At 40.4% G+C, this 27,060-nt stretch overlaps 2 protein-coding genes across 4 annotated transcripts in view; one reads left to right on the forward strand and one right to left on the reverse strand.

Moving 5' to 3' along the window:
- Rnf13 (ring finger protein 13) overlaps positions 1–11,904 on the forward strand; it is an 85,803-nt gene extending 73,899 nt beyond the window's left edge. For both annotated transcript variants that reach the window (XM_034500440.2, XM_076932413.1), the window contains 3 exons: positions 1,553–1,646; positions 9,440–9,520; positions 9,982–11,904. In XM_034500440.2, the coding sequence (XP_034356331.1) occupies positions 1,553–1,646; positions 9,440–9,520; positions 9,982–10,346 (540 nt within the window). In that variant the 3' untranslated portion in view covers positions 10,347–11,904. The remainder of the gene's footprint in view (positions 1–1,552; positions 1,647–9,439; positions 9,521–9,981) is intronic.
- A 6,482-nt stretch (positions 11,905–18,386) lies between these two features.
- Positions 18,387–24,359, reverse strand: Pfn2 (profilin 2). 2 transcript variants are annotated; one of them, XM_034500309.2, is made up of 3 exons: positions 23,953–24,359; positions 21,795–21,987; positions 18,387–20,019 (listed from the first exon to the last, which is right to left on the reverse strand). In XM_034500309.2, exons 1-3 carry the CDS (start codon positions 24,082–24,084, stop codon positions 19,922–19,924), a joined length of 423 nt encoding a protein of 140 aa, XP_034356200.1. In that variant the 5' UTR covers positions 24,085–24,359; the 3' UTR covers positions 18,387–19,921. The 2 variants fall into 2 exon arrangements, with proteins under 2 accessions (XP_034356200.1, XP_034356201.1); XM_034500310.2 differs by having other exon boundaries at positions 18,387–19,698; positions 23,953–24,165.
- Between the last annotated feature and the right edge of the window lie 2,701 nt (positions 24,360–27,060).

The following is a 27,060-nucleotide window of genomic DNA, read 5'->3' on the forward strand; positions in this document are numbered from 1 at the left end:
ATAAACAAGTCAACCATTCTACTCCTGAGTTGTATTCCTAACCTCAATAAAACTCTGTTATTTTTTAATGTTTTAATGGTTATTTAAAACATTTAAATATATTTATAAGGTATGGTTGATATAAAACAGACCACACATTTAAGTTGTACATAGTAGCATTAGCACTTATATAACTACAAATATATGTATTTAAACTCACACAGGTATACTAATATCACTATTACAATCAAGATGAGATGTCCATCACTGCAAATTTTTTCTGTTCCTTAGTAATCCTCATTTCTCTTTGATGTCTCCTTTGACTCACATGCTTAGTTAACCAACCACAAACCTGATTTCATTCACAACGGTTTGCTATACTAATGGAATTCACAACTGTGTGATCTTTTGTGTCATCTCTCAGCATATGTTTTGAGGTTTATGTAAACTATTAAGTAAACTGATTGCTTATTCTTTTTATTTCTGAGTTGTATTCTATACCTGTTTGCCTGGTGCCCATGGACACCAGAGAGGGCATTGGATCCTCTGGAACTGGAGTCACAGGTGGCTATAAGCCTTGATGTGGGTGCTGGGGACTGAACCTGGGTCCTCTGCAAGAGTTGCAAATGCTCTCTCTTAACCACTGACTCATCTTTCTAGCCCCCATTTCCCAATTTTTTTGACTAGTTAAAGTATTTATAATCTGTAGTCTACTATTTGTATTTTTGCAAACACTAGTTATAGACTATTTATAATGTCATTTATAATTTTATATCAGTAAATGAAGGGTAAAATCTGGGCTGACAAAAGAGTTTATAGAGTAAGGCTTGCTGCCAAGCCTGGTGACCTGAGTTTGATTCCTGGGACTCAGATGGTATAAAGGGAGAACACATTTCTCCAAGATATCCTCTGTCTTCCACATGCTCACTGTGGCACATGAGTGTATGCACATATACATACAGAACAGATATATAAATAAGTAAATGTAATAATCTTAAGATGTTAAAATTTATTTAATAAGAAATTCAAATTATCATATATAAATTAACAAATTACTTTGTCCCAAATAATATAAAATATCTCGGTGTGGCTCTAACCAAACAAGTGGAAGATCTGTTTGACTAGAACTTCAAGTCTCTGAAGAAAGAAATTGAAGAAGACCTCAGAAGATTGAAAGATCTCCCAGGCTCATTAATTGGCAGGATTAACATAGTAAAAATGGTCATCTTACCCAAAGCAATCTACAGATTCATGCAATCCCCATTAAAATTTCAACTCAATTCTTCACAGACATAGAAAGAACAATTTTTAAATTCATCTGGAATAACAAAAAAAAAAAAAAAAAAAAAAACCAACCAACCCAGGATAGCAAAAACCATTCTCAACAATCATTTTGAACTTAATGGTTTAATTAATAATATTATCATTAGGATTAAAATACATTAAATTGGCTTTATAGCAGCTATTTGGCTTTATAGCAGCTATCCAGAAACCTAAAAGAGATTATTTTTATTTCAGTGTCAATTTTTATTTGTATATTTAATATCTGACCTGTCTTTTCTCTTATCTTTAGATCACAAAATTTGTTCAGGACAGACATAGAAACAGAAGAAACAGACTTCGTAAAGATCAACTTAAAAAACTTCCTGTACATAAATTTAAAAAAGGTGAGTAAATATTGTTCTTTCCTAAATAGAAACATTTAGTGTTTCAGAATACATGATGACCGTACTTACTTAATACCGATTTCTGAGTCTCTATATTATACCATTCCTAACACTAACTAACATTAATAATGAATGTTTTGGGAGTGATGTTTTTATGCTCTTGTAGCCTGGTAAAGGCAGGAAGAAGGTATAGGATTGGCAGAAATCTTAATGAAAATGTGGAAAAATACATTCAACACCATGTGCTAGTTGCTCTATATACTATCAGAGAAAAAATTACTTTCTTGCACCAAGGTAGTCTGCCCTCATTGATATTCCTCCTGTGTTCTCACATGCTAGGTTATATGATGCTATATTGTGCTCTTAAAACCATAGGTAGCTATTACATGTTTGCATTTTGCATGTCATTTAATTTTCATACTAATATGAAATGGGTTCCATCGTTATCTTTCCATTATATGCAAGGAAACAGAGTTTTACAGAGGTTTGAACTGTATGTATTGACAGAGCTGGAAAGGAGTCTGGATTTGTACTATAGCCAGAGCTCTGTGCTAAGTGAGCTTCAAATGTATACTTGCTAATCATTTTGGCCAGTACTTCCCAGACCACATAAAAAAAAATGAAAAAAAAAAAAAAAAAACCCGAAAACAAAAACCAACCAACCAACCAAACAAACAAACAAACAAAAACAATGGAGAGATGGCTCAGTGGTTAAGAGCACTGGCCACTCTGCTAAGAGAACTGGGATTCAATTCCTAGGATCCACATGGTGCTTACACCCATCTGTGAATAGTGTATCCTGGGAAAATCCAACACCCTCTTGTGGCTTTCATGGGCATCAGGCATGCACATGGTGTTGCCCATATAAATAAAATAAATAAAAGAGTAAATGCATAATAAATAAAAAGCAGAACTTTATTTTACATATAGCTAAATGTTAAATATAACAATAAAAACTGGAGAAACATTGAATTTTAGTTTTCAAAAGGAGGCAGAAGCTATAAAAAGTTGATGTGAGGTGAGTTATTTAAAAGTTGTTTACAGATCAGACCCAGTATGATAGTCTATCTCTAGGGATCACTTTTGAAAGCTCCATATTTTTCAATGTGACACAATCTTTTAGTTGAAAGTTTTCTCATACAATATATTCTGATCATGCTTTCCCCTCCTCAATGTCTACCAGATCCTCCCACCTCCTCCATGACCCAACTCCATGCCCTTTCTTCCTTTGAGCAAAACTCACACCAAAAAACCCCCAAAGAAACACACACCCACACTCAAAACTCCACAACACACACACACACAAACACACACACACGAGAAACCAAATTATACAACAAAAGACCAATGACATCAAAAATGTCAAACAAAGCAATGAGTCAAAAAAATCTACAAAAATTGAATTGAGCTTGCTTTGTTGCAGACTACTCCTGGACATGAGGCCTGTCCTTAAGTATGGCTAATATACCCAGTGAGACTCCGATGGAGAAAACTCATTTTTCCTTTACAAGTGGATATTAATTGTAGATAGCTTCTTGGTGGGGGTGGGGGGCTGTCCCTTTCTCAGTGCCAGGACCCAGCTTAAAAAAATCTTTTTTTCCTAAAATAAAATATTTATTTAGAAGTTGATGTTGAGGGCTGACAAGATACCTCAGCAGGTAAAGGTGCTTGCTGCCAAGCCTGATGACCTGGGTTCAATCACCAGTATCTACATGATGGAAAGAGAGAATCAACTTCATGTGTGTACACGCATGTGCATGCATGCATGCATGCGCGCGCGCACACACACACACACACACACACACACACACACACAAATACACACACATACAGTGTAATATAAAGAAGGAAGAAAAAGATATTGAGACTACCCTGAGTTAAAATGGCTTAAGCAAAGTTGACTTTTCCTCTAAGATGAGTAGCCATTGAGCAGAAATAATTAAATAATAAAACTTAAATTACATAAAATTAAATAGTAAAAAGTCCACCCTCCCCCTTTTTCTTTCTCTTAGCATTCTTTAATCTTACCTCTTAGGAAGCAGAGACCAGTGGATCTACATGATCTTGAGGCCAGTCTGGTCTATACAGTGATTTCCAGGCTAATGGTACATAACAAGATCCTGTCTTTAAAACAAAACAAAACAAAACAAAAAACAAAAAAACCCCAAAACAAAAACCAAACCAAACCAAAAAAACCACAAAACAAAAATCTAGTTTAAAAAGCAGTTGTTTGTACCCATAACAGTCATGCCACAGTTGTACCGGTGAGTTCAGCTTGCCTGGTGTCTTAGTACAGCATACAGCATCAAGATTTGAGCAGGACTGTCTGCAACAATTCTTTCCCAGAAGTCTGCATACTCAGATACTATAGTGAAAGTGGAGTGAACTTTCATCATGGTCCTAGCCTCATTTATCCATGTCCTGCAACCAAAGTGTGTGTCATCTTTAGAAATAGGGTCTTACCGTCCAACTCTGATGTGTAGCCAACAGTAGTGGGAATAACCTTATGGTTTGTAGGTTATCAGGGGATTGATTCTTCTGCCAACAAGTAATAGGAAGGCAACCTACTCCTGGGACTGAAAATTTTTGCTTAGCAACCTTATGGCTCTTGGGAGTATCCTTTTCTACCCATGTACAGTGACTTCAAACACTTTACTCGATAGTTTTACCATCCTTTCAGATACCTTTCCAAACCTGTAAGACATCAAAAGGTTAGCATTTACAGAAGGTGGGCAAAATCTCTGCAGGCCTTCTGCAGCCTTGGACTGCTATTTAAAAAGCATTCACAAGATCCAATGAAAAGATCCTATAACTTGTATCAATTGTGTTTTATACAGCAGCATAGATGGGGGCACTGATCCATCCAGTTGTCTGTAACTCAGTCATTTTCCATGAGCCATTTGGTCTCCTTATCTTGGTGTGTTACTGAATCTGCTATGAAGCCTCTGTGCATCCCCCTAAATATCCAGCAGTCTTGGTGAGCCTGGTTTGTGCTGCTTAGCCTGAATTAGGCCCAAGAGGGAAGCAAGAGCAAATCTCCTGTGCCTGCCACTGGTTGGCTCCCCAGGTTTGATAGCCCAGGCTAACCTGCGGCCCTTTTGTTTTCATTGTCACAGCTGGTTGCTGAGAGCCCCAGTCTGGGGAAACAGTCTCCAACCCCAGTGTTGTTTTGTTTTGTTTGTTTGTTTGTTTGTTTGTTTGTTTTTGATAACAGGGAGCAAGGCACACAGAATAGTATGGGGTGTGTGTGTGTGTGTGTGTGTGTGTGCGTGCGCGCACAAATAACTGCATCCCCCTAGGGCAAGCTTATTATTTTTCATTTGAACTATTTTTTATCACTTATATTTTCTAGAACTGTTCTACCTTCCAGAACCTAACACAGAATTTGTCTTTCAGTTAATTTTTTGCTCAGGAACTCCAGAGATAAGTTTTGCCACACTGATCTGCTGAATGGCTCAGATAGACCCTTTTGTTTGTTTTCCCTTTCTCAGCTCCTCTGGATTGCTTTATGACTTTATAAAGTCTGTTTGTATGCTGGCCTGTCATTAAGATCTACCAGAGCCCCTTCTGTCTTAAAAAGATTACATTCTGCCATGAAGCCCAGCAGATCCACTCAAGCCTTTGTCTAGTCCCAAGGACATTGCTGAAAAGATTAAAAAAAATATATTTTTCTCTCTTTTCTACATTTATTTTTTATTTGTTTGTGGGGGGAGTACAGATTCCACAGGATACATGTAAGGGTCAGAGGACAATTTACAAAAGCCAGTTCTCTCTTCTACCATGTCAGCTTGCAGATTAAACTCAGATCAAGGGGCTTGGTGGCAAGTGTCTATATCTGCTGAGCTATGACACAGGCTCCCAACAACTCCTTTTTCTTCTTCTTTTTAAATAGGTGATAAATTTTATGTGTTTTCCCCAGTGTATATATGTAAACTATATGCATGCCTGGTACTCACTGAGGTCAGAAGAAAGCATCAGATTTTTTGGAACTGGAGTTATATAGACTGTTGTAAATTTCTATGTGGGTGCTGGGAGTCAAACCAGGGTCTTTATAAACAGCAGCCAGTACTCTCAATCCCTGAGTAAGTGTGTCCGTCCCAGGCCTGCAACTTCCTAACTATCCTGTGAGACAGTTCTAGCAAGCACCACACCATCATTTCTTGCTGCACAGTTTGCTCAGTAACACCTGTCTTTCTCTGTTGTCTTCCAGTCCCTGAGAATCATGGAGCCCTCAGCCATCAATAGCACATGCTCCTAATGACTTGTATGGCTCAGTCCCCCAGAAACTGATTTCTTCTGTCATCTTAGATTATCCAGTTTCTGTCTCAAGGATGGGTGGGTGGTTATAATTCTGTGTCCTCACTTCCATGGCAGTCACTGATCCCTTCTGCACCCATGGCACACAGCATCATAAACCAATTGTCAGAGGACACTGGTCTTCCATCTTCCCCAGTTAAAGCTGGTCAGATGTATTTGGTGATTAACTCCCACAAGAACTCATAGGGCAGAGATCTAATTTGTGTTGTTGTCCTTGCATCCTGCCAACTCTGGGAAACAGAAGGCCAACACCTTCATCTCGTTTTCTCTTTTTTCTACCTTTCCTGCCAAATCAGTGGATAATACACATTGACTTTTTCCCATTGTAAATCCTCTTGTACTGTGCCACTTCCCTTCTTGGCAGATAGCTGAGCCTAAGTTACATGACTTACTGCTCACAGCAACCCATGCCACATCTGTGACAAATTGGGCATGATCTCATCTCATCTGGACTTTTATAGACCGCAGCATGGTCCATCAGCTGTTTGAGGATGGAGGTGGGCCTGTGTTCATCCAGGAGACATGGCACCTCACAGTACACAGAAGATGGCCACTCTAAGTGGTCTACTCTCTGGGGGCTTGGCCTTGGTTTTATATCTTATCTCTCCTTCTTGGGAACATGTAATTGCCACAGCAGCAAGGAGACACACCAGTCATATCACATAGAGGAAATGGCTGTATCAAGATTACCCCCACATATGCTCCACCCACAGACAGATCACCCAGTTACATTTTATCATTCATCCCATAGGCCACACTTCTCCCCAACTCATCTATCAGCCCCTATTCAGATGCCAGTTAGGTTGGGCAGCTTTTCCTGGAAAGACATGAATAAATGTTTATTAACCCTGGATAGGGCACAGATGACAGACCAAATAAATAACTCTACCTTACTCTGGCTTGGTGAACCAGTGAATTCATTGGTTACTCATAGGAGTATGGGTGACTCAAAGATAAGTCAGATCCCTGTATAGTAAACCCCAGCATGGGTGACGACTTAGAAAAGTTGCATCTCTGAAGTGCTACACATAGCTAGCAGATAGCTCCACTAAGAGGGTCTCATCTCTCCTGCAATTGTTTGCTATTTCATAGATGACCTTTGAGAAGGGTCATATGAATTTTTAAGTCTTGTTTGCTTCTGGAACATTACAAGTCTTAGTCCTCCCTGAAGGAATTTTACAGTTCAGAGGAAACAACTACAGGGTACTGTTTTTAAAAATCCAAGTGAATAATTTAAGAATGAATTGACATGGATCTTAACTAAGGTGTCTTAGTTAGATTTTTGTTACTGTGTTACAATACCATGACCATAGCAAGTTTTAGTTCTAGAGGGAAGAGTCTATGGTGGTTGGGAAGCATGATAGCAAGCAGCTGGCATAGCAGAAGGAGCAGGCAGCTGAGAGCTTGGGCCCTGCTTAGGACAAATCATCTGAAAAAAAAAAATGCTTTTAGGATAGTTGGTGCAATTTGAATTTGTTTTGAGTGATAGTAATAAATTTAGATATTAAGAAATTGTCATTTGTTTTAACTAGGCATGATAATAGTGTTCTGATTATGTTTTTAAAGCTCTTGCTATGTATAGTAATATTTAATAAAATGATGATCTCAGTATTGGCTTTTAATTTTTTCAAGAAATCATTGGCAGCAGATCTAACAAAGATTTTTAAAAATATATTACAATTGTTAAGCCTGATAATTGAGGATTAAATTGTGTAGTGGCATATTTTTGTATAAGTATGTTTTAAATGTTCTCTAATCTACAAATATGTTAAGGAAAGCAATGGGATACTTACAAGTGTCTACATCTAAGTAGATCCAGAAGTCAGTGAGGAATGTTGTTGTACATTGTTGTTCCCGACTTCAGCCTCTTTACTTCAGGAATTACAGTGCACTAGACCTCTCATAGAGTTGTCCACAAATCATTTTATTTTGTTTCTGGTTCCTCAGTTCTCTCTTGTCTCTAGAGTTCAGCATTACTCATGCTTTGTATGCAGACAACATTCACAGGCGGGGGGGCATGTGAGTAAGCCAGCAGTCAGTATTCTTTAGTTGGCCAGTATTTCCCCCAGCATGATATAGTAGAAAGAATGAACCACAAAGACCTCATTCTACCACTTGGGTGTGACCCTGAGAACCCACTTAACTTCCCTGATAGTATCTATGCTATGCATCTTACTCAGTTGTGAGGAAAGGCAATGCAAAACTGTGTCTTTTCAAATATGGGGTTTCTGTGGCCTGAAAGTAAACAAGTCCATTACTGTACTGCCACAATAGGTATAGAATCTTTGGAATCCTGTAGGTCAGGTGAGCTTCAGGATGTCTTCTGCAGAAAAAGAAACCTAAACTTGAGATCTAATGGTCTCTATATTGTATCCTGTAGAGTGGTTATTCCTTTCAGCTGCCAAGATTAATTTCCAGATGGCTGTTTAAAAATACTTCTGGACTAGGGAGGTAGCTTAGTGGGTAAAGCACTTGCCAAGCAAGGGTGAGGACCTGTGTTTGAATATGCACTACCCTCACCCCCTACCCCAAAATCCGTTAATGAGCAGTTTTAATCCTGGTACTCCTCTAGCAAAGTAAGAGATGGAGACTAGAGAATCCCAGAAGCTCACAGGTTAGCTAGCCTGGTGTATGCAGCAGGGTGCAAGCGATTCTGTCTCAAATAAGGTAGATAATAAGCATCAACACTCAAGGTTGTTCTCATTCATACATAAGCACATACATACTAACGAAAATATACAGACTAAAAAAGATTCTAGACTATGAGTCAAAGGGGAAGGAGACAATAAAACATAATGGCTAAGACAACAAAGACCTTGAAGGATAAAACATTCTGGAAGTCGGGATTCCCCAGGTGGGTTAGATTCTGTAAAACTTATTTTAATAAGGGTTCTTAAATGCTTTAACGTCCTTTCTAGCCCCACCAGAGGTAGTGGAAAGGAAAGAATAATAGGGCAAAAGGGGGGTGTGGACCTGTTTAGAAATAGTTCTTTGGGGCAATTCCAATCTTCCTCGTCAGGTTATCAGTGGTTCAGTTCACACAAAGCAGCAACAGTTTGATCCAGAAGAAACTCTGAGGCTCTGCCAACTGGAATGTAGTCAGTGGTGACAGCTCTACTTAGCATTCTTGTATTCAGCCCTACCACCAGCCACAAAAATGACTCAGACTTGGAGAAGTTTAGTGAAATACTGTTTTTTAGCATAAAATATTTCAAAACTAACATTTGAATGCACTAATGTAATTGTTATGAAAATCTTTAACATAATCAATGTAAACAACTCTGACATCTATTAATTGCCTGAGTTGAGTAAAAAGCTAGTTACTTAAAATTTCAGGTTCCTGAACTTGAAGTAGCTCTGAGTCAGATAGAAACACAAAGGCATCATTTAGATACAGTCAAAAAGCATTTACAATAAAAGTTTGTAAAGTTTCAATGAATCTGTGACCTCTTTTTATTTCTAACTTTCTGTTACAGGAGATGAGTACGATGTGTGTGCCATCTGTCTGGAGGAATATGAAGATGGCGATAAGCTAAGGATCCTCCCCTGTTCCCATGGTATGAGTGCCCACACAGGGCTTTGAGTTTGCATAGAATTGGATTTGGAGTTCTGTATAAAGGGAGAAGAGAGAGCAAAGCAAAAATAATGGATATATGTGATCCTATAAAAACTCACTAGCTTCTCGTAAGCATACACAATGTGAACAGGTCACTACACTAAATAAACATAGCAAGAAATTAAATGTAATAATCTCTTCATACAATAGTGTTATGTATGCTTGACTCAAGAGAAATATCTATGGATTTTAGTTTCCATGTGTTAGTGTCATCTTTTTGTGTTATGATAAAAAGAAAATATTGCATAAAATACCAAATTTCAGCACCTGTTAATACTGAGATAATATACTTCTTCATAATGAGCATCTATCATATGCCCTGAACCAAATCAATCATTGTATTTGAAAATAAGTGCTTTTAACAGAATTGTTATACTGAAGATGTATATTTTGCTTCAACAGCTTATCATTGCAAGTGTGTAGATCCCTGGCTAACTAAAACCAAAAAGACCTGTCCAGTCTGCAAACAAAAGGTTGTTCCTTCCCAAGGTGACTCGGACTCTGACACAGACAGCAGTCAGGAAGAAAACCAAGTGTCAGAGCACACCCCTTTACTTCCACCCTCAGCTTCTGCCAGGACCCAGTCGTTTGGGTCTCTGTCAGAATCCCACTCACATCAGAACATGACAGAGTCTTCGGACTACGAGGACGAAGACAATGAAGAGACGGACAGCAGTGATGCAGACAATGAAATTACTGACCATAGTGTTGTGGTGCAGCTGCAGCCTAATGGTGAGCAGGGTTACAACGTAGCAAATACTGTGTGACTTTCAGGTAGTTGGCATATTCCCTTAAATGTTTATTTAGGTATATGATTTGATTTTTCTGCTCTCTTTAGAAGTTTCTGTAGAAATAACTTATTTTTTAGTTTTCTAGTGTAATCAAGTTCCTGAAACAGGCTATTTGATCTCTGATACTTATCTCCAATAGTGTACAGCCACTTTACTAACAAGTAACAGACTGGTGCTGTAACTCAGGCATCAAATTAGCTCTCTGGGGATGACAAAATGTAGCCAAGACACTTTAAAAATCCTCAGTATAGCTTGAAACGAAGACCTAGATCACAGTATGCAAATGTCTTACACACAAAGTCCTTTGGTCATCTAGCGTGAGCTAAAACAACTCTCACTTTCATAAAGTTGCCTAGTGTTGTTGGGTTGGCACATGTCTCTTCTAATAGTCCCTCTGTGTCATGATTAATGAGTGGCAACAGGCAGTTTAGGGTTTTTCTTTATAGTACCACAGAGAAACTAAGATGTCTTCTTCCTTTCTATTCCCAAGTAGTTTTTCCTCATAGGAAAGGTCTAGTGTAGATTGCAAATACTTTAAGGTTTTCAGAACCACTATAGTGTTATGAGTTTGATTCCACAGGAATATTTCTGGACCTTACTTTCCATATTTCAGTATCCTTTGTGTTGTGATTTTTAAAAATGCTGCATAAAAATACCAAATTTCAGCACCTGTTAACACTGAGAACACATACCTCTTCATTAAGAGCATCTTATGCTAATTAGCCCTGCTGAACCATGTGCAGAGGAAATTGTTCAAGTATTGGATTTGAAAATAAGTGCTTTTGTTTAATAGACCTAATGTATTGAGGCAATGTATTATGAAAAGCAAAATTATATAACACTGTATGTAGAAAATATACTTAAATATAATCAGAATGCTAAGACTTTTTATATGGCCTTGTATGATGAGAGCTTAATGTTAATAAATGTTTTCCACTTTAAAAGCCACAAAGTATTTGTTCTGATGAAGTCATCACACTAGCCTTATATGCTGGGTGCTATAAAGGAAAACGATGGAGATCAGACATCACCTTAGGATTTGATACAAGGTTACTTACTAATTACAAGCAGTTAGGCGTATCCACCAAAGTTAACAACATAGCCAAAATCATCTCCTAAATAGTGTAAATTAGGGTATTTTGTTGTAAATTGACACATTCTTTACAGTAGATGCATCTAGTGACATGGAAAATTGAATAAAATCATGTAATAGAATAAGTATATCAGGTGTATGAGCATTTCATTATCATTTTAAAGTGCTGTATTTTAAGAGAAATATAATACTAGGAAAAGAAATTTTAATTTTGAATTGTTTTTCTTTAAAAATTTTATACTCTGTTAGTTTCTTTGTTGAGTTTTTTGTTTGTTTGTTTGTTTGTCTGTTTGTCTGTTTGGTTAGTTTGTTTTGGTTTGGTTTCTTGAGTCAAGGTTTCTGTGTAGCCTTGGCTGTTCTGGAACTCACTCTGTTCACCAGGCTGGCCTCAAACTCAGAGATCCTCCTGAGTGCTGGGATTAAAGACCTGTACTATCACGACCAGTTCTTTCTTTTCTTTTTCTTTCCTCTTCTCTTTTCTTTTTAAAGAGTATTTACATTAGTAATAAAAGCAACATGGTATTGACAAAAATATACATAGATGAACAGACCAAACAGAGGACCCAGATATAAAGCTATGAGACTACAGCCACCTGATTTTTAACAAAGATGTTACAAATACATATTGGAGAAAGGACAGCATCTTCAACAAATTGGGCTGAGAAAACTGGGTATCTACATACAGAAGAGTAAAACTTAAATCTTATCTCTTACCTTGCACAGAAACCAATTTCAAATATAGCAGAGACTTGAGTGTTTTTTAGATCTGTAATTCTGAACTACTAAAGGATATTGATATAGGAATAGGTAAGGACTTTCTGTAGAGGACTCCAGATGCTCAGGGAATAAGGCCAACAAAAGAAAATGTTAGTAAATGAAGACACAGCCTACAGAATGGAAGAAAAATCTTTGCCAGATATCTGATAGCATTTTGATATATAAATATATAAAGAGCCTCAAATAAAAGAAATGGGAACAACCTGATAGTGATCTAAGGAACTGAACAGAGTTCTCAAAAGAAGAAACACAAATATGTAATACATATTGTAAGTGTTCAACATCTTACTCAAGCCCGAATGGCTATTGTCAAGAGCAAATGATTCTAAATGCTGGTAATATTGTGGGGAAGGAAAACTTAGTCACAGTTTGTGGGAGTGTAAACTGAGGCAACCACTATGGGGATCAGGGTCAGTGTCTCCAAAACCTGAAAACAGAATGGTGCTATATGACCCAGCTAGAGGTACGCAGGCTTCCATGTTTATTGCAGCTCTATTCACAATATACAGGAAGTGGAACCAGCTTAAATGTCAATGAATGAAGAATGGATAATGAAAATCTGGCACAGATATACAATGACATTCTACCCAGTGGTAAAGAATAAAATTACTAAAGTTTCAGGAAAACATGAAAGATTGATCTGGAAAATAGTATACTAAGTGAGTTAACCCAGAGTCAAGAAAGACTCACACTGCATCTTCTCCCTTATGTGCTGATACTAGCTTGACTGTTTTAGAGCAGTATGTTTAACACTGTGTGCTGGTAAAGGCTGGAAAGAAAGGAATGTATGTGGGAAGGGTGGTGTGTGTGTGTGTGTGTGTGTGTGTGTGTGTGTGTGTGTTGGGGAGGACTGAACACAGTAGGTATTAAAAGGTGGGGAGATACTAGGGATAGGAAGGTCTGAACAGGAAGAGGGGAAGGGGAGAATAGGGAAGAAGAAAGGACAACCAAAACTAAGGATATAGGAAACCCATATGTAAAATTGTTTTGTAGGCTTATTAGAAAAAGAGGTTGGTCATAGGTATCCTCTACGGATGGATAATGTTCCTTTCCAAAGCCATGGAATATTAAACAAAAATCTCAATGCTAGGTATGGGATACTTTCTATGAATTGTTGAATGGCGGTGAGGGGGAGGAATTCAAACAATTCAATTCAAGGTCATTGACATTGATCTTGGTTGCCCACTTGAACCTAACTACGACTATTGCTGGAGATGTCACATTCTCTGGTCACAAGAGCAATGAGGCTGCAGCAGAGCTGAAAGATTGCCTCACAGTGCCAGAAGGTGTTACACAGGCTACTGGGTAAGAAAAGTCATTAACGGTGTTACTCAGTTCTGAATCCTGAGAGCTGTCATAATGACTTATGAAATAGTGCCGACCACTATGGGAATACCAACTGCTTGTTTGAGGCCTGCTGTACAAGGAGATTGTGCCTGGTTCTGTAAACCTAGTCAAGAGCCCGTGGCTGGAGAGATCGTAGGCCTTATGGACATCCTACCTCTCCTGTTTTACTCAATCATCATGTTAAATTGGCTTATAGATACTCACGTTTATACCTATATATGAGTGATGCCCAGCTTTCATCGGAGAAACTTGAGAGCAGAGGACAGAGGTTAATGTGGAAACCCATTAAATGGCAAAATGCTGACAATAAGTGACCATGGTGTGCTCAGTTCTAAACGGAGCAGCTAGGATCACTTCCTTCAAGGCTCAGGGAACATCCTGGAAGAGGGTATGCACAAAGGGTGCTTAAAAGGTAGAGAATGGGAGAATCGAAGCAAAAAGATGACTCCTGCATATGACACAGCTATCATTCATGAACTCACTGCAGCTGTGGTTCATCTGCACAGGACTGGTCAGGCTAGTTTATTATAGATTGGGGAAAGGGCTGGTGAAGCCCTACCCCTCCCTGAGGGACTACTGGCAATAAAACCTGTTGAGAAAGGTATAATTTCCTTTAGTGGAGTGCTTTCCCCTACAGTCTCCCAAGCCACGGGCTCTTGACCAGGTTTGCAGAATCAGGACAATTTCTTTCCTGGACAGCATGCCTCACATCAGACAGTAATAAGTTGCAATAGAGAAAGCCAGCTGTACATGCCACGTGTCTTTAATCCCAGCACTGGGAGATAGAGGCAGGCTACCAAGCAAGACTACATATGAGACCGTGTCTCAAAGTAAGTTTTACTATGAAAAACTGAACTTAGTTTCAAATTTTGATATCTCTGTTAAAAAGAGATTTGTTCTTAATGTACAAATTTATATACAAAATATACTTCTGGCATTTGTATGCAAATTTGATTGATCCATAGAATTCAAGCCATCAGTTCAAAATGAATAAATGGGATAGAAAATTTTACACAGAGGCTATCTGGTTTCAAGACTAAAGGACTTCCACATCTTAATCCAGTGAAGAGTATGTTGGTGACAAAGGTGACAAGATTTGTTGATGTTTAGCCTGGACAGGATGAACCATCCACAATTCCACATGCACACCAGCTGCTGGTAGCTTGACAGACACTACTAACAGTGACACACTAAGGAAGGCTGAGCCCATGATTTCCTGGTAACCCCTTTGAACTACTACTGGACAGTAACTACCCCAGAGAAGCTTTGGTCTTCTTGTGGAGAACTGTACATATAACATAATCCTTCTGCCTTTGCTAACTGACAACATGAAATGTCACAGCTAACCTAAGTAGACATATCTTGAGGAACAGCTTAAACATTCAAGCCCATAGAATTTTATTTTATTTTATTTTATTTTATTTTATTTTTATTTTATTTTATTTTTTGGTTTTTCGAGACAGGGTTTCTCTGTGTAGTCCTGGCTATCCTGGAACTCAGTAGACCAGGCTGGCCTCGAACTCAGAAGAATCCTCCTGTCTCTGCCTCCCAAGTGCTGGGATTAAAGGCATGTGCCACCACCGCCCGCCCGGCAAGCCCATAGAATTTTAAATTAGGTTCTGGGGCTGGAGAGATGGCTCAGAAGTAAAGAGCACTGACTGCCCTTCCAGAGGTCCTGAGGTCAATTCCTAGCAACCACATGGTGGCTCACAACCATCTGTAATGTGATCCAATGTCTCCTGATGTGTCTGAGGAAAGTGGCAGTGTAGTCATATACATAAAATAATCTTTTTAAAAAGGGAATTTTAAATTAAGTTTTATAGATGTTCTTTTATTGATGCTTTTACTATATTTTAAATATGGGAAATGCTAATCAAATTAGATCAAATTCCTATACTTATGTCATGTTTTTCAAAATATATTTTCTCATTCTATAAACTACTTTGTCATAAAATAGTATACTGACATTAGAAAGTTTAGGATATTAAGGAAAACACAAGAAATGAAAGTCATAATCTTGTGACACAAAGCAATGGCATCAATGTAATACCGTATAAAATGTAAAATTTGTATGGATATGAAAATACAAAATATTATTTCTATTTTGGAAAGTAAAAGGTTCTGATCAACATGCACTAATGACAACACTGTCTACCTGCTCCTTTCAGATAAAGCAGAGGCCAGAAAAATACTTTACTATAGTAATTACATAGAAGTTAAAATGTGATGAAATTTTATGGATCTAAATTTTTAAACTTTTTTTTAATGTGCATGGTGTTGTGCCTGCATCTGTGCACCATGTGCATGTCGTACCTGGGGAGGCCAGAAAAGGGTGTTGGATCCCTTGGAATTGAAGTTACAGGCAGTTGTAAGCCTCCATGTCCGTTGCTGGGACTGAATCCAGATCCTCTGGAAATGCTACTAACTCTTGAACCATGTCTCTAGACCCCAGCCTAACTTTTAAACCAGTTAGATCATTTGCACTGTTTGATTTGACCTAAGATTAAAAAGGAATATTATAAAACACAATGCTCACTCACTGTCTACCAATAAACTCTCAGTAAATAGCTGTTAGAATAATAAAGTCACACCTAAATTGGAGTATGTTAAAAGAGAAAAGTTTAAAGTCACTATGTCCATAGCTGTATATTAAGAGTTGTGATTGCCTTTAGTCCTTAAACCACAATTCAGAACAAGGAACTGGTGTGTTTACATTTAAGTTAGTAGTCCTTCTGGATTATCTTTTGAAAGCACTGGCTAGGACTGGCGTCTGTTTTCAATAGTTCAACTCTACAGTTACATGGCTGACAGCTACTAAGCTTTTTCTTTTTCCCCCTTTTATTGTCTCTTATACATTACTACTGCAGTCTCCCCTCCCTCACTCTTCCCACCCCTTCCACTACCTCCCATCTTCCACAGATCCACTCCTCTTCCAGGGATATCAAACACAGCGTTGCAAGCAAGTTACAATAAAACTAGGCATGTATCCTCATACAGTGGGGGGAAAGGGTCCCAAGAGCAGGCTAGAGTCAGAGACAGCCCCTGCCTCCGACTGAATGTCCATAAGAACATCAACCTATACAAACCATTAAATATATGCAGAGGGCCTAGTTCAGACCCATACGGGGCCTGTGACTGTTCTTCAGTCTCGTTGAGCCCCTATGAGCTCTGTTTAGTTGGTTCTGTGGTCTGTGTTCTAGTGGTATCCTAGACCCCTGTGGCTCCTATAGCCCTACATCCTCCTTGTTTGGGTTCCCCTGGCTCTGCCTAGTTTTTGGCTATGGGTCTCTGCATCTGCTCCTACCAGTTTTAAGCTCTTAAAATATGGCAGTAAATAAAATTAAAATCCACTTTCTATTTAAGAGTCTAATTTATTCTTTAATAACTATTCTGTCCAGGGGACATACTCAACTTTATGTTTTGAAGTTTGATTATTGTTAAGTGTGATGGGCATTTTGACATACAAATTTGTATAGCTCCATTTCTTATGCTAAATTCTCAGAACCAAGTACATAATAGGTGCACACACAAACAAATACCACCTCATATACATTTCCCTAAGTATATTTCCTTTTGAAATTGTGAGCAGGAACCAATGACTTAACCTTTTACTATTTCAGTGTGATAATCGCCCTCTACCGCAAGTTCAACATATACTGCAATTTACATTTGTAAACTGTATTTGGTTAGGGTTTCACAATTTGGTTTACTACAATTCATTTGGGAATAACTACTCAAAAACCTCAAACCACCACCTTATCACTAAATTTCATTTGTCCATCTTTATTCTTGACAAAGACTGATACCAGGTTTTAACTGTTTTGTAAAGTCTGGGTATCTTAACCAACCAAAGTAGACCCACATTTCTATCTTCTAAATATTTTACATCTTATATGTAAATTTAATTCATAATTACTGCCTAACAACTTGAAAAAGAAAAATTCATGTTTAGTATATTTTAAGTATGAGAAAGACTAATTCCTGTTCCCTAACCCGATCTTTCTCAAGGACAGTATGCAGGTCAATTGATATAAACCACTGGTTACTTCTAACATTGACTTCCTGGCCTATAGACTCTCCACCTCTAAGGGAGTGCTCTGGAGTCCATGTCCACCGTTACCAGTTCCCCAGTTTCACTCAGAATAACCTGAGCACCTACTGCTATGTTTCTGCCTGATAAATTTGCAGTAATGGTTTGACTCAATAGTCTTGAACGTAAATATTTACTTAAACTCTAGGATTAAAATATTTAGCTGTGGTCAACACATTACTCTGAAAGCCAGAAAATGCAGAAGTATAGGATTCTCCTGAGTGCTGACTGAGGAATGGCTTCTGGTCTTTTATGAGACTCGCTGGCTGACATCAGGCTGCAAATCTATAGTCACTGACCCTTCAGTCCAGAAGAACCCTCCATAATGGAGCCCACAGAAACTCTTCTTGCCGCAGGGGCCTCTTAGTGCTTATGAGATTGAGTTCTCATCAAGAGGCCAACATAACGTATTTATTCCCTAGCAGGTTAGTTTTCTTCATGTTAAGTCTGAGGATGATCAGAGAATGAAGGCACAAAAGCCACATTTAGAACTGTACAGCTGCTTTCATGTGCTTGCAGATGAGTGTGGTCTTTCCTCACAGTCACCTGTCAGCTACGGCTGCCTATGGAGGCTTAGGCGGGAGTATTCTGAGTTTAAGGCCAGTAAATACTACAGAGCAAATACCTCCCACCCCACCCTCCAAAATCAACAATAACAACAAAGCCAAAAATTTATAATTTATAATAAAAACAGGAGTCCAGTAGAGTATTTGGTTGGAATAAATTTATTTCATCTGTCTGTAAACAAGGTGTTTTAATAGTTATGGCATTTTTTTAAATGCATATTAAATCAGATGAGTTAGACTGTATCCCAGATGTAACAAAGTGCAGGGAAAGAAATGGACAAATCGGCAACAAGATTTGTTTTTAAATCTGTACATTATCCACAATGCCCAAACGATAGAAGCAAATACTAGAATGTCCCTAAAGTAGTGCCATTCGAAGGAAAATCCATCTCACAATAGCAACAGTTCATTTTAACAATAGTATGGCACAGGATACATATGAAAAAAATACATCACAAGACAGCCAAGTCCACAATAATGCAACTTCATATAAAAACCTAAGCTGCAAATAAAAATTGGTCCTATGAAAAATAAACTGGACACACTCCAGATGGTTATGTTGGGATACCTAATATCCATAATGGCAGCCTTTTACATTTTACTCAAGAGTACAGCTGGTGTGCAAAGAAAAGACAACGAGTCTGTGAGCTACTGCAATGACAATGTCCCTGGGAATTTGATCGGTATGTTTCTGTAGTAAGGTCATGGGAGGAAGTGCCTTTGCTCTCCAAGTTGCAGGCTTCATGTCCTACAGACACTACAAATGGTCTGTCCCAAGTGCAATCACCGTACTAAAAGTAAATCACTGCAACTCTCAATAGCTCATCAACAGAGGAGGTATTAATTAGGTTAAATAAACCAGGCACTACACAAACGACAATGGAAGCAAAGCAAACACCCCATGTTCGAAGGGAGGGATGAGAAAGGTGAAGTACAGATGCATGCACTTTTCCTCCCAACCATGCGCTACAAAAGGAAGACTAAATGAGCCAAGTAAATGCTCAAAGTGCTGAAAGGACACTGATCAAATTAGAGATTGTACACCGGCACCTTGCTTAATATTAACTTATTTTAGTAATCAGTATTCCGCTAATTGCTAAGACGAAGTGATGCCCAACTTGGCATGCCCCCTTCCCCCAATTCAAGATATCATGCAAATCATTATTGTGCTGCAGTTACGATGCCAGATAAAGATTGGTTACACACAGTGGTTAACATACAAATGACCCCTTGGGAATCATGACATTAGAAAATAAGGAAGGAAATACTAGCTACCATCTACAATCTGGTAGCACTGTGACCGTAATTAGGGTGGTGATGAAGACAGTTGATAGGTAGGTAGATGGGGAGAGGCTGCTTACACATCAGACCTCTTCAGGTATAAAGCGAGTTCATATGTTTTCTTGTTAATTGTGCCTGCGTGGACACCTTCCTTTCCCATGACTATAACCAATGCTGGAGTACACAAGGAAACAAAACAAAAATGAACAGAATTATTTAAGGGGAAGGGGCAGAAAGAAAGACACCTTTCCCCACCAACAGAGGGATACAAAGGAGACACAGGTTCATATCCCATCACCCTGCATTGCTAATAAAATTTCCAGAATTAAGACTTAAGCTTACAACTAGGAAAATTTAAGAGCAATTTTCCCCTAATACTTAACAGTCTGCCTAGCAGCTAGAACCCAGAGTCTCTCAAGTATTTTGCCATTGAGTATGCCTTCTTATTCAATCCGCCTCCATGGACCCCTTCTTTTCCCATTACAAAGACCAAGACTGAAAGAAAAAGGAGAAAAGTGTTTCAAAAGAAGTGTTAATCAAGAAATCACATAAGTTTAAGCAGATAGATTAATAAGTTAACATTAAGTTAGTTTTCCATGAACTGTTAAACACTGAAATCCATTCTGTCTCCAGAATGGAGAGCCTTCTAGCTAGTAAATATACTAAACCCAGCACACTATTGGATGCACGAAGGAGACCCCATTGTACTAGGTTCCATAAAGGGATTACGAGAGCTAGGAGGAAAGTGATTGTTTACCTTGTATCCTAGGGGAAAATATGCTGGCTGACACCATACTATTTGTCTCCAAAAATATACTTTAAAAACTTTGATATTTTCATACAAATTCTCCCTAAATGCAACGTTCATCTTACACGTGTGACTATAAATGAGTAAACATGTCTATTCCAGAGGAAAAATAAAAAACAAATTTAAACAGAAATGTAACTGCCAGTCAGAAAACTCTACATTAGTGGTATTTGTTTTATATAGATACTTCCCTTTGCTAATTATTCCAGCCTAATAATCACAAAACTTGTTTACTATTTCTAGCACCTAATTTGTATTGGTCTGAACTCAGCTATATGTCCAGGTGTGTGTCAAATATGCTTACTGCCACTAGATGTCAGCAGTGGTCTATGGTAAAACAGTTTCATTGAGTGTTGGTTTTCTTGAATGCATAGTCGTGGTTTTATCATGCATATCTATACATTGCATGTGTGCCTGGTGTCCTTGGGGCCAGAAGAGGGCGTCAGAGCCCCTGGGATTGACTATAGCTACACAGCTGCGAGCTGCCGTGTGGGTGCTGGGAATAGAACCTCAGTCATGGCTGTTATGCACTAAGCACTCTGTCAGGCCTTCAGCTGATACATTTTTTTTTTCAACCCTAGCATCTTATGTATCTGGAAGCAGCTAAAACTTAAGATCTGTCTTGTTTTATGTGATTTGTTTCAGAGACAACTCACACCTTAGACACTCACAGCATTAAATTATAACTCACTGTAGGCTCATATATTTTTACACTGTAGAACTGTTCTATGTGCTAACTTTGCCAAATGAGGCAGTTACACAAGTTAATACATAAATGTATTTGTGTGTCAGTGAGATGTCAGATTAAACTTCAATGTCAAATATTCTATGAAATATTAGATTTCCTTACGTCATATTGAAACCAGAATTTTTATTACCAAGTCTGGAAACTGGTACCATAGTTTGTAGGCCAAGTACTTAAACTGCATGTAGTTTCCTACTTTTCAAATTGGAATCTCATTCTTTGGAATTATTTTAGTAAATAGAACATGTACTCTAAAACTCTAGTCTACTTCTCTCTTCAGAAATGTTCCTGGCAGAAAATAAAACAATGTGATTTTTTTTTTCTTTTTCTTTTTAGGATAAGCAGGGAATTGATTTCAAATCTAAGCAAACATCAATGGAAAGATCTACAAGTAAAGACTAAGTAGAAAAAAATAACTAAGTGACTGGCACAGTTTAGCATCGTAACTTGCTGGATCAGTTAAGGGGAGACTTTTCATTGTGAAGTTTACTAAAGCTGTCGTAATTTAGAGTGGTCAGGGTGAGAAGTGAGCCTGCATGTGCACCACTCTACAGTAGGCAGGCTGAGAGCACTGCCGCCCTTCAGTGCTCAGCAGTTCACAAAAACCACCTTAATAGCCACTATGAACTAACTTTTAATTTAAACCCTTAAAGAAACCCAGGTTGTAATATGGCATGCAACTTTTAGGCACACACACATACAAAATAGCCTGCTTACCTCTACCAGCTCTGCCAACCGCAACATTGTACGTTGGCTCCCCACCTTGACTCTTTGTCCGGATATCCATTGTGCAGTCACCATCAACATATAGACTATCTCTGATCACAGAACACTTCTTTGCTCCAAGAGTCAAACCGTTGGTAAAGAAACCTTCCCGGTCTTTTCCTACAATCATATCTATTTCTACTGGCTGGCCACCCAAAACAAAGAAGAAAAAATTACAGTTAATCAGAATTTGATACAACAAACTGTGTACTGATGTAAAATCAAGATAGCTGTTTTTATTATTACCTATTCTTCCTACATGGTTACATGATTTACACATTAGTTTGTTTCTGCAATGAACAGTGAGGTCTGCTAACTATAAGCCAGTGTATACCAACCATACAAAGAGTCTCCCTCAATAGTTGGCAGCTGACCCTGGGTACAAACTGAAAATGAGTTATTTATACACTATATCAAAGTCAGGTGCTACTTTAAGGTGCTTATGTAATTGTAAAGATTTAGCTATAAGCTCTTTCAACAGCTTGCCTATCATATTCAGCCACATTAGTCATGTTGCATCAAGTTTAAAGTTGGGTAAAAGTCTACTCAGATAAACCTGCTCACTTCTCTGCTTCAGACAGCTTGAAATATCCCTAGTGGTATGAACCTCTATCACCACAGACCACGGGATTTCCCAATTTGTATTTCCCTCCTATTTTTCTAGCCACCACTCTCTTTTCTCCAACTTGCTTTGCCCTTTCATTCAATAACCAGCTTTCCTTCTGGACAAATGCAGACTGGATGCTGTCTACAGCACTGCAGCAAGCAATAGTAAAATGAGAGCGAAGATGGAGGGGCATTGGTAAAGAAAGTGAGGTAGCCACCAGAACCGGAAAAGAGAATCTGTTCATTCTAACATTCCATGAATAAGAAGGAAGGCGTCGCCCCCATCAGAACTGCAGAGTCATGGCAGGCCCCAGCCATTTCCAAGCATACTCCCGCAATCTTCTTAAGCCAGACAGCGGGAACTCACACACAAAGACAAGACTGCAGAAAAAAAAGTTAATCACCAAATGTCAATTCGCTACAGGGATTGTGGTCCCCCACATGGGGACAGGAGATCCTAAAGCACTTCTATCACTGACTGGCTCCACACTAACATGTTAAAGTAGTAAAATGCTGAGCACCTGTGATATAGGACTTGAATTCTGCTATGTGATGGGAAGGGTGTGGGAGTGAAGAGCTAAAAAATTAAGGGAATGGTCTTGTACTTGATACTGGTGTCAAGATTTTAAAGAAGAGCATTGCATAAAAACGGGCATAACAATAAGCTGTGCTGGAGGCTGCCTGACGCATATTCTCCAAATGTGTGGCAACCGAATCAAAAGCCATCAAGTCACAGTGAAAATGAGGCAATGAGAAGCATAAATCGGTATTAGTTCTTTCACTACCATCACTAAAGAGGGAGTGACTTGGAGAAGTGTCATCCCCCACCGGCGACTCCCCAGATCTTTTTAAAAAATCACCCTTAAACCATCCCCTTTTTAGAGCTATGTTGCGTAACTGGGGATAACAGTATATCGATGAATCTCTATAGGTGGAGAAGAGGAATCAATGGCAGTTCGCCATCTTGGAGGAAAAAAAAAAAAACTATAGAGCCACAAGCTGAAGTAGATTCACGATTCCACCTACGTGGTCCGCGTACCTTTCTCTCCAGCCTGGGAGGCCTGGACACCTACAATCCTACGCAAAGTCACTCCATTAATTCCCCGGACCCGGCCACCACCGCCTCCCACATCCCGCGCTCACCGCTGAGCCAGAGCCAGGGCCAGCCTGCCGCCCAGGACCCCCGCCCACACCCGGGAACCCGCACTGCAGCCTGCGGGGCTCCCCGAACGCCGAGGGGCCTCCCGGGGAGACGTCCCCTCCTCCACCCTGGCAGCTGCAAGCCGGGGCGCCGCCGGGGCGACGAGTCCGGCCGCCCCGCCCCCGCGCGGCCTCGGGCAGCATCCCCTGGCTGAGCGGCCGGCATCGGGCCCGGCTGCATCGCCTTCCTCAGCCGGCGGTACCCTTCCCTCCAGCCCTAGCCGCATCCCCTTCCTCGCGGACGGGCGTCCCCTTCCTCAGAGGCCCGCCGCACACCTGCCGGCTCGGCGCCCCCGGGCCTCACCGTGATGCTCTGGAAGACGCCCCCGGCCGTGGCTGCCCAGACGTATTTGGCGTCGCAGTAGCCGACAATGGCGGCCTCCTGGCAGCAGCCATCGCACATCAGGTTATCCACGTAGCTCTGCCAACCGGCCATCTTCGAGCCCTTCGCACTGCAGCGGGGACGGCAGGAGCAGAGGCGCAGCAGCGGCGGCGGCGGCGGCGGCGGTGGAGGCGGGGCGGGGGCGGGGAGGAGGCGGCTCTGCGCAGGCACCGACCGCCCCTCTCCGGGGAACTGCGGCGGGCGGGGACAGGACCCGCAGCGGGGAGCGCCGAGCGGCCGCGGCCGCGGGGCTCAGGAGCCAGCGGCGGAGCGACGCTGGCAGCGGGGCTGGCGACGGCCGACTCACAGCGCAGCTCCCTCGGCTCTCCGCGGCCAGCGGGCTGTGCGCGCGCGTGCGTGCGATCCTTCCGCAGCGCCGCCGGCGAGGGTCCCGGGAAGGGCGGGGGAGCCGAGGCGGGGGCGCGGAGGGATACCGGCGGAGACAATCACGGCCCACACGTGCGGGAGGCGAGCGGGCGCGCGCCTGGGGCGCGGCGGAGCCTCACCACAGGCTATGAGGCGAGGCAGCTTGAGTGGGCGCTGTGGGGTGCCGGAGCTCTGGGTGCCCGGCAGCCAGGGTGCTCACTCCTCAAGCGCCCGCTCTGGTTGCCGTATTGACGGCATCAGTGTCGGGTGGCAGGGTTGCCCTGGTGACGGGATGCGGAGGGTTTACTCTTTGTAGTGGGAGCGGCCAGTGCGGATTGCCCGCACTTGGGGAGGTGTCTCTTGGAAGACCTTGGCCAGCGGTGCCTGCACTCTCCTGAAATCAGAGCAGTGGCATCAGAGCGCAGCTCTGTGCTCTTTGTTGCCTCCTTTGAGTAAAGGAACTTCAGGTTTGCTGGAGCGTTTGCCTTGAACCCGGTGCCCCTAATCATGCGTGGGGCTCAATCGTCCAGAAATTCTAAACAAAACAGACCCTGTGTGCACTTGGTAAAAGTTACTGTGCGTTAAATACATCCATGAAATACAAAGAATAATCGAGCTAGAAAAGGATTCATTGAACTAGACCAGTGGTTCTCAAACTTCTAGTGCTGAGACCCCTTAATGTTCCTCATGTTGTGGTGACCCCCCCACCATAAAATTATTTTGCTGCTATTTCATAACTAATTTTTCTTAGTTATGAATCATAATGTAAATATCTGATATGGAGGATATCTAATATGTGACCCCAAAGGGTTTAAGGCCCATAGGGTGAGAGATGGTGAAAATATTTCATCTGAGGAAGACTTGTGTATGACAGGGTGGAAAATGATTTAAGAGTCTCTGAACATTCTCCTACATCTTTATTAACTTTATGTGCTGGGTCTAGACCCAGCATCAGATGGTCCCCAACAATGACCAGTTTTAAATGACAAACCTGACCTGCCTATTAAGGGAAAGAAAGCTCCCATAGATTGTGAACTATTGTCAGTTTTAAAGTTGTGGAGTACAGTGACAATTTTATAATAGCATCACTGAACTTTTATTTATTTATTGGACTTTAAAAAATAAAACTAATGTCTTAGCGTTCTGATTGCTGTGAAGAGACACCATGACCACAGCAACTCTTATTTTTTTTATTGGATATTTTATTTTTTTTACATTTCATATGCCATCCCCTTTCCCCATTGGGGCTGGCTTACAGTTTCAAGGGTTTAGTCCATTATCATCATGCCTGGGAGTATACAGGCTGACATGATACAGAGACATAGCTGAGAGTTCTATATCTGGATCCCAAAGCAATAGAAAGAGAGGACCACTGGTCCTGAATTTGGTCTTTTAAAACCTCAAAGCCCACCCACAGTGACGTACTTCCTCCAACAAGGCCACACCTCTTAATCCTTCCCATGCAGTATCAAATATATGAGCCTTTGGAGACCATTGTCATTCAAACCACCACAGGTGGGACTAAAACCATAGAAATTAGAGTAGGGCCAACAACAATTAGTCAGCTGTCAAGTTGGGACGATATTTGTCCTCCTGTTTGGAAGATAGAGAACTCTGCTCCTTATTCAGGAATCCGGCCACTTCTACCATTCTGTCCCCACCTGATTTAATCTCTCTTACTCTTTCCTATTTATCATTCTGCCTGTTTGTCACACCATTTTAATTCTTATTTCTTAACTTTTATTATCATATTAAAAACTAAAGATGGGGTGAAGAAATGGTTCAGTGGTTAGGACTGGGTGCTCCTCTACAAGTCCCAGGTTCAATTCTCAGCACCCACATGGCAGATCACAACTGTCTGTAACTCCAGTTCCAGGGGATCCATGGCACCAGGCATGCAGGTGCTATACATATATGCATGCAGGCAAAATACCTATATGCATAAAGTAAATCTTTTTAAAAAAAAAAAAATGGGGCAGAGTGCGATGTCACATATCTTTAATCCCAGCACTAGGAAGGAAGGCTCAGGAGGAACTCTTACATTTGATGCCATGTCTTAGTCAGGGTTTCTATTCCTACACAAACATCATGACCAAGAAACAAATTGGTGAGGAAAGGGTTTATTCAGCTTACACTTCCACATTGCTGTTCATCACCAAAGGAGGTCAGGACTGGAACTCAAGCAGGTCAGGAAGCAAGGCCATGGAGGGATTTTACTTACCGGCTTGCTTCCCCTGGCTTGCTCATCTTGCTTTTTTATAGAACCCAGGACTGCCAGCCCAGGGATGGCACCACCCACAATGAGCCCTCCCACCCTTGATCACTAATTGAGAAAATGCCTTATAGCTTGATCTCATGAAAGCATTTCCTTAAGAAAGGCTCCTTTCTCTGTGAGAACTCCAGCTTGTGTCAAGTTGACACACAAAACCAGCCAGAATAGGCCATGTCTACATAGAGTGTTATAGGCTACATAGTGAGACCTGTCAAGTTAATGGTGGCTACAGTTAGCCAATAAAATGGATATGCTTACTTTGTGAAAATTTATAAAATGATAAATGTTTGGAATTTGTCTTTATGTATTCTATAATCTAGTAAGTTTAAACATTGAATAAAGTAATAGAAAAGATAGTAATTTTGAGAAATATAGAAACTATGTTTTGTTTA

Source organism: Arvicanthis niloticus, chromosome 4, assembly GCF_011762505.2.
Source record: "Arvicanthis niloticus isolate mArvNil1 chromosome 4, mArvNil1.pat.X, whole genome shotgun sequence".
NCBI classification, from domain to species: Eukaryota; Metazoa; Chordata; class Mammalia; order Rodentia; family Muridae; genus Arvicanthis; species Arvicanthis niloticus.

Excerpts from the sequence above, each read along its gene's own strand:
- Pfn2 (XM_034500309.2), bottom strand. The coding sequence starts at position 24,084 with ATGGCCGGTTGGCAGAGCTACGTGGATAACCTGATGTGCGATGGCTGC. Across the intron at positions 21,988-23,952 it reads GCGTCTTCCAGAGCATCACG|CCAGTAGAAATAGATATGAT; the intron begins GTGAGGCCCGGG and ends TTGGGTGGCCAG. Across the intron at positions 20,020-21,794 it reads GGTTGGCAGAGCTGGTAGAG|TCTTGGTCTTTGTAATGGGA; the intron begins GTAAGCAGGCTA and ends TTTTTCTTTCAG.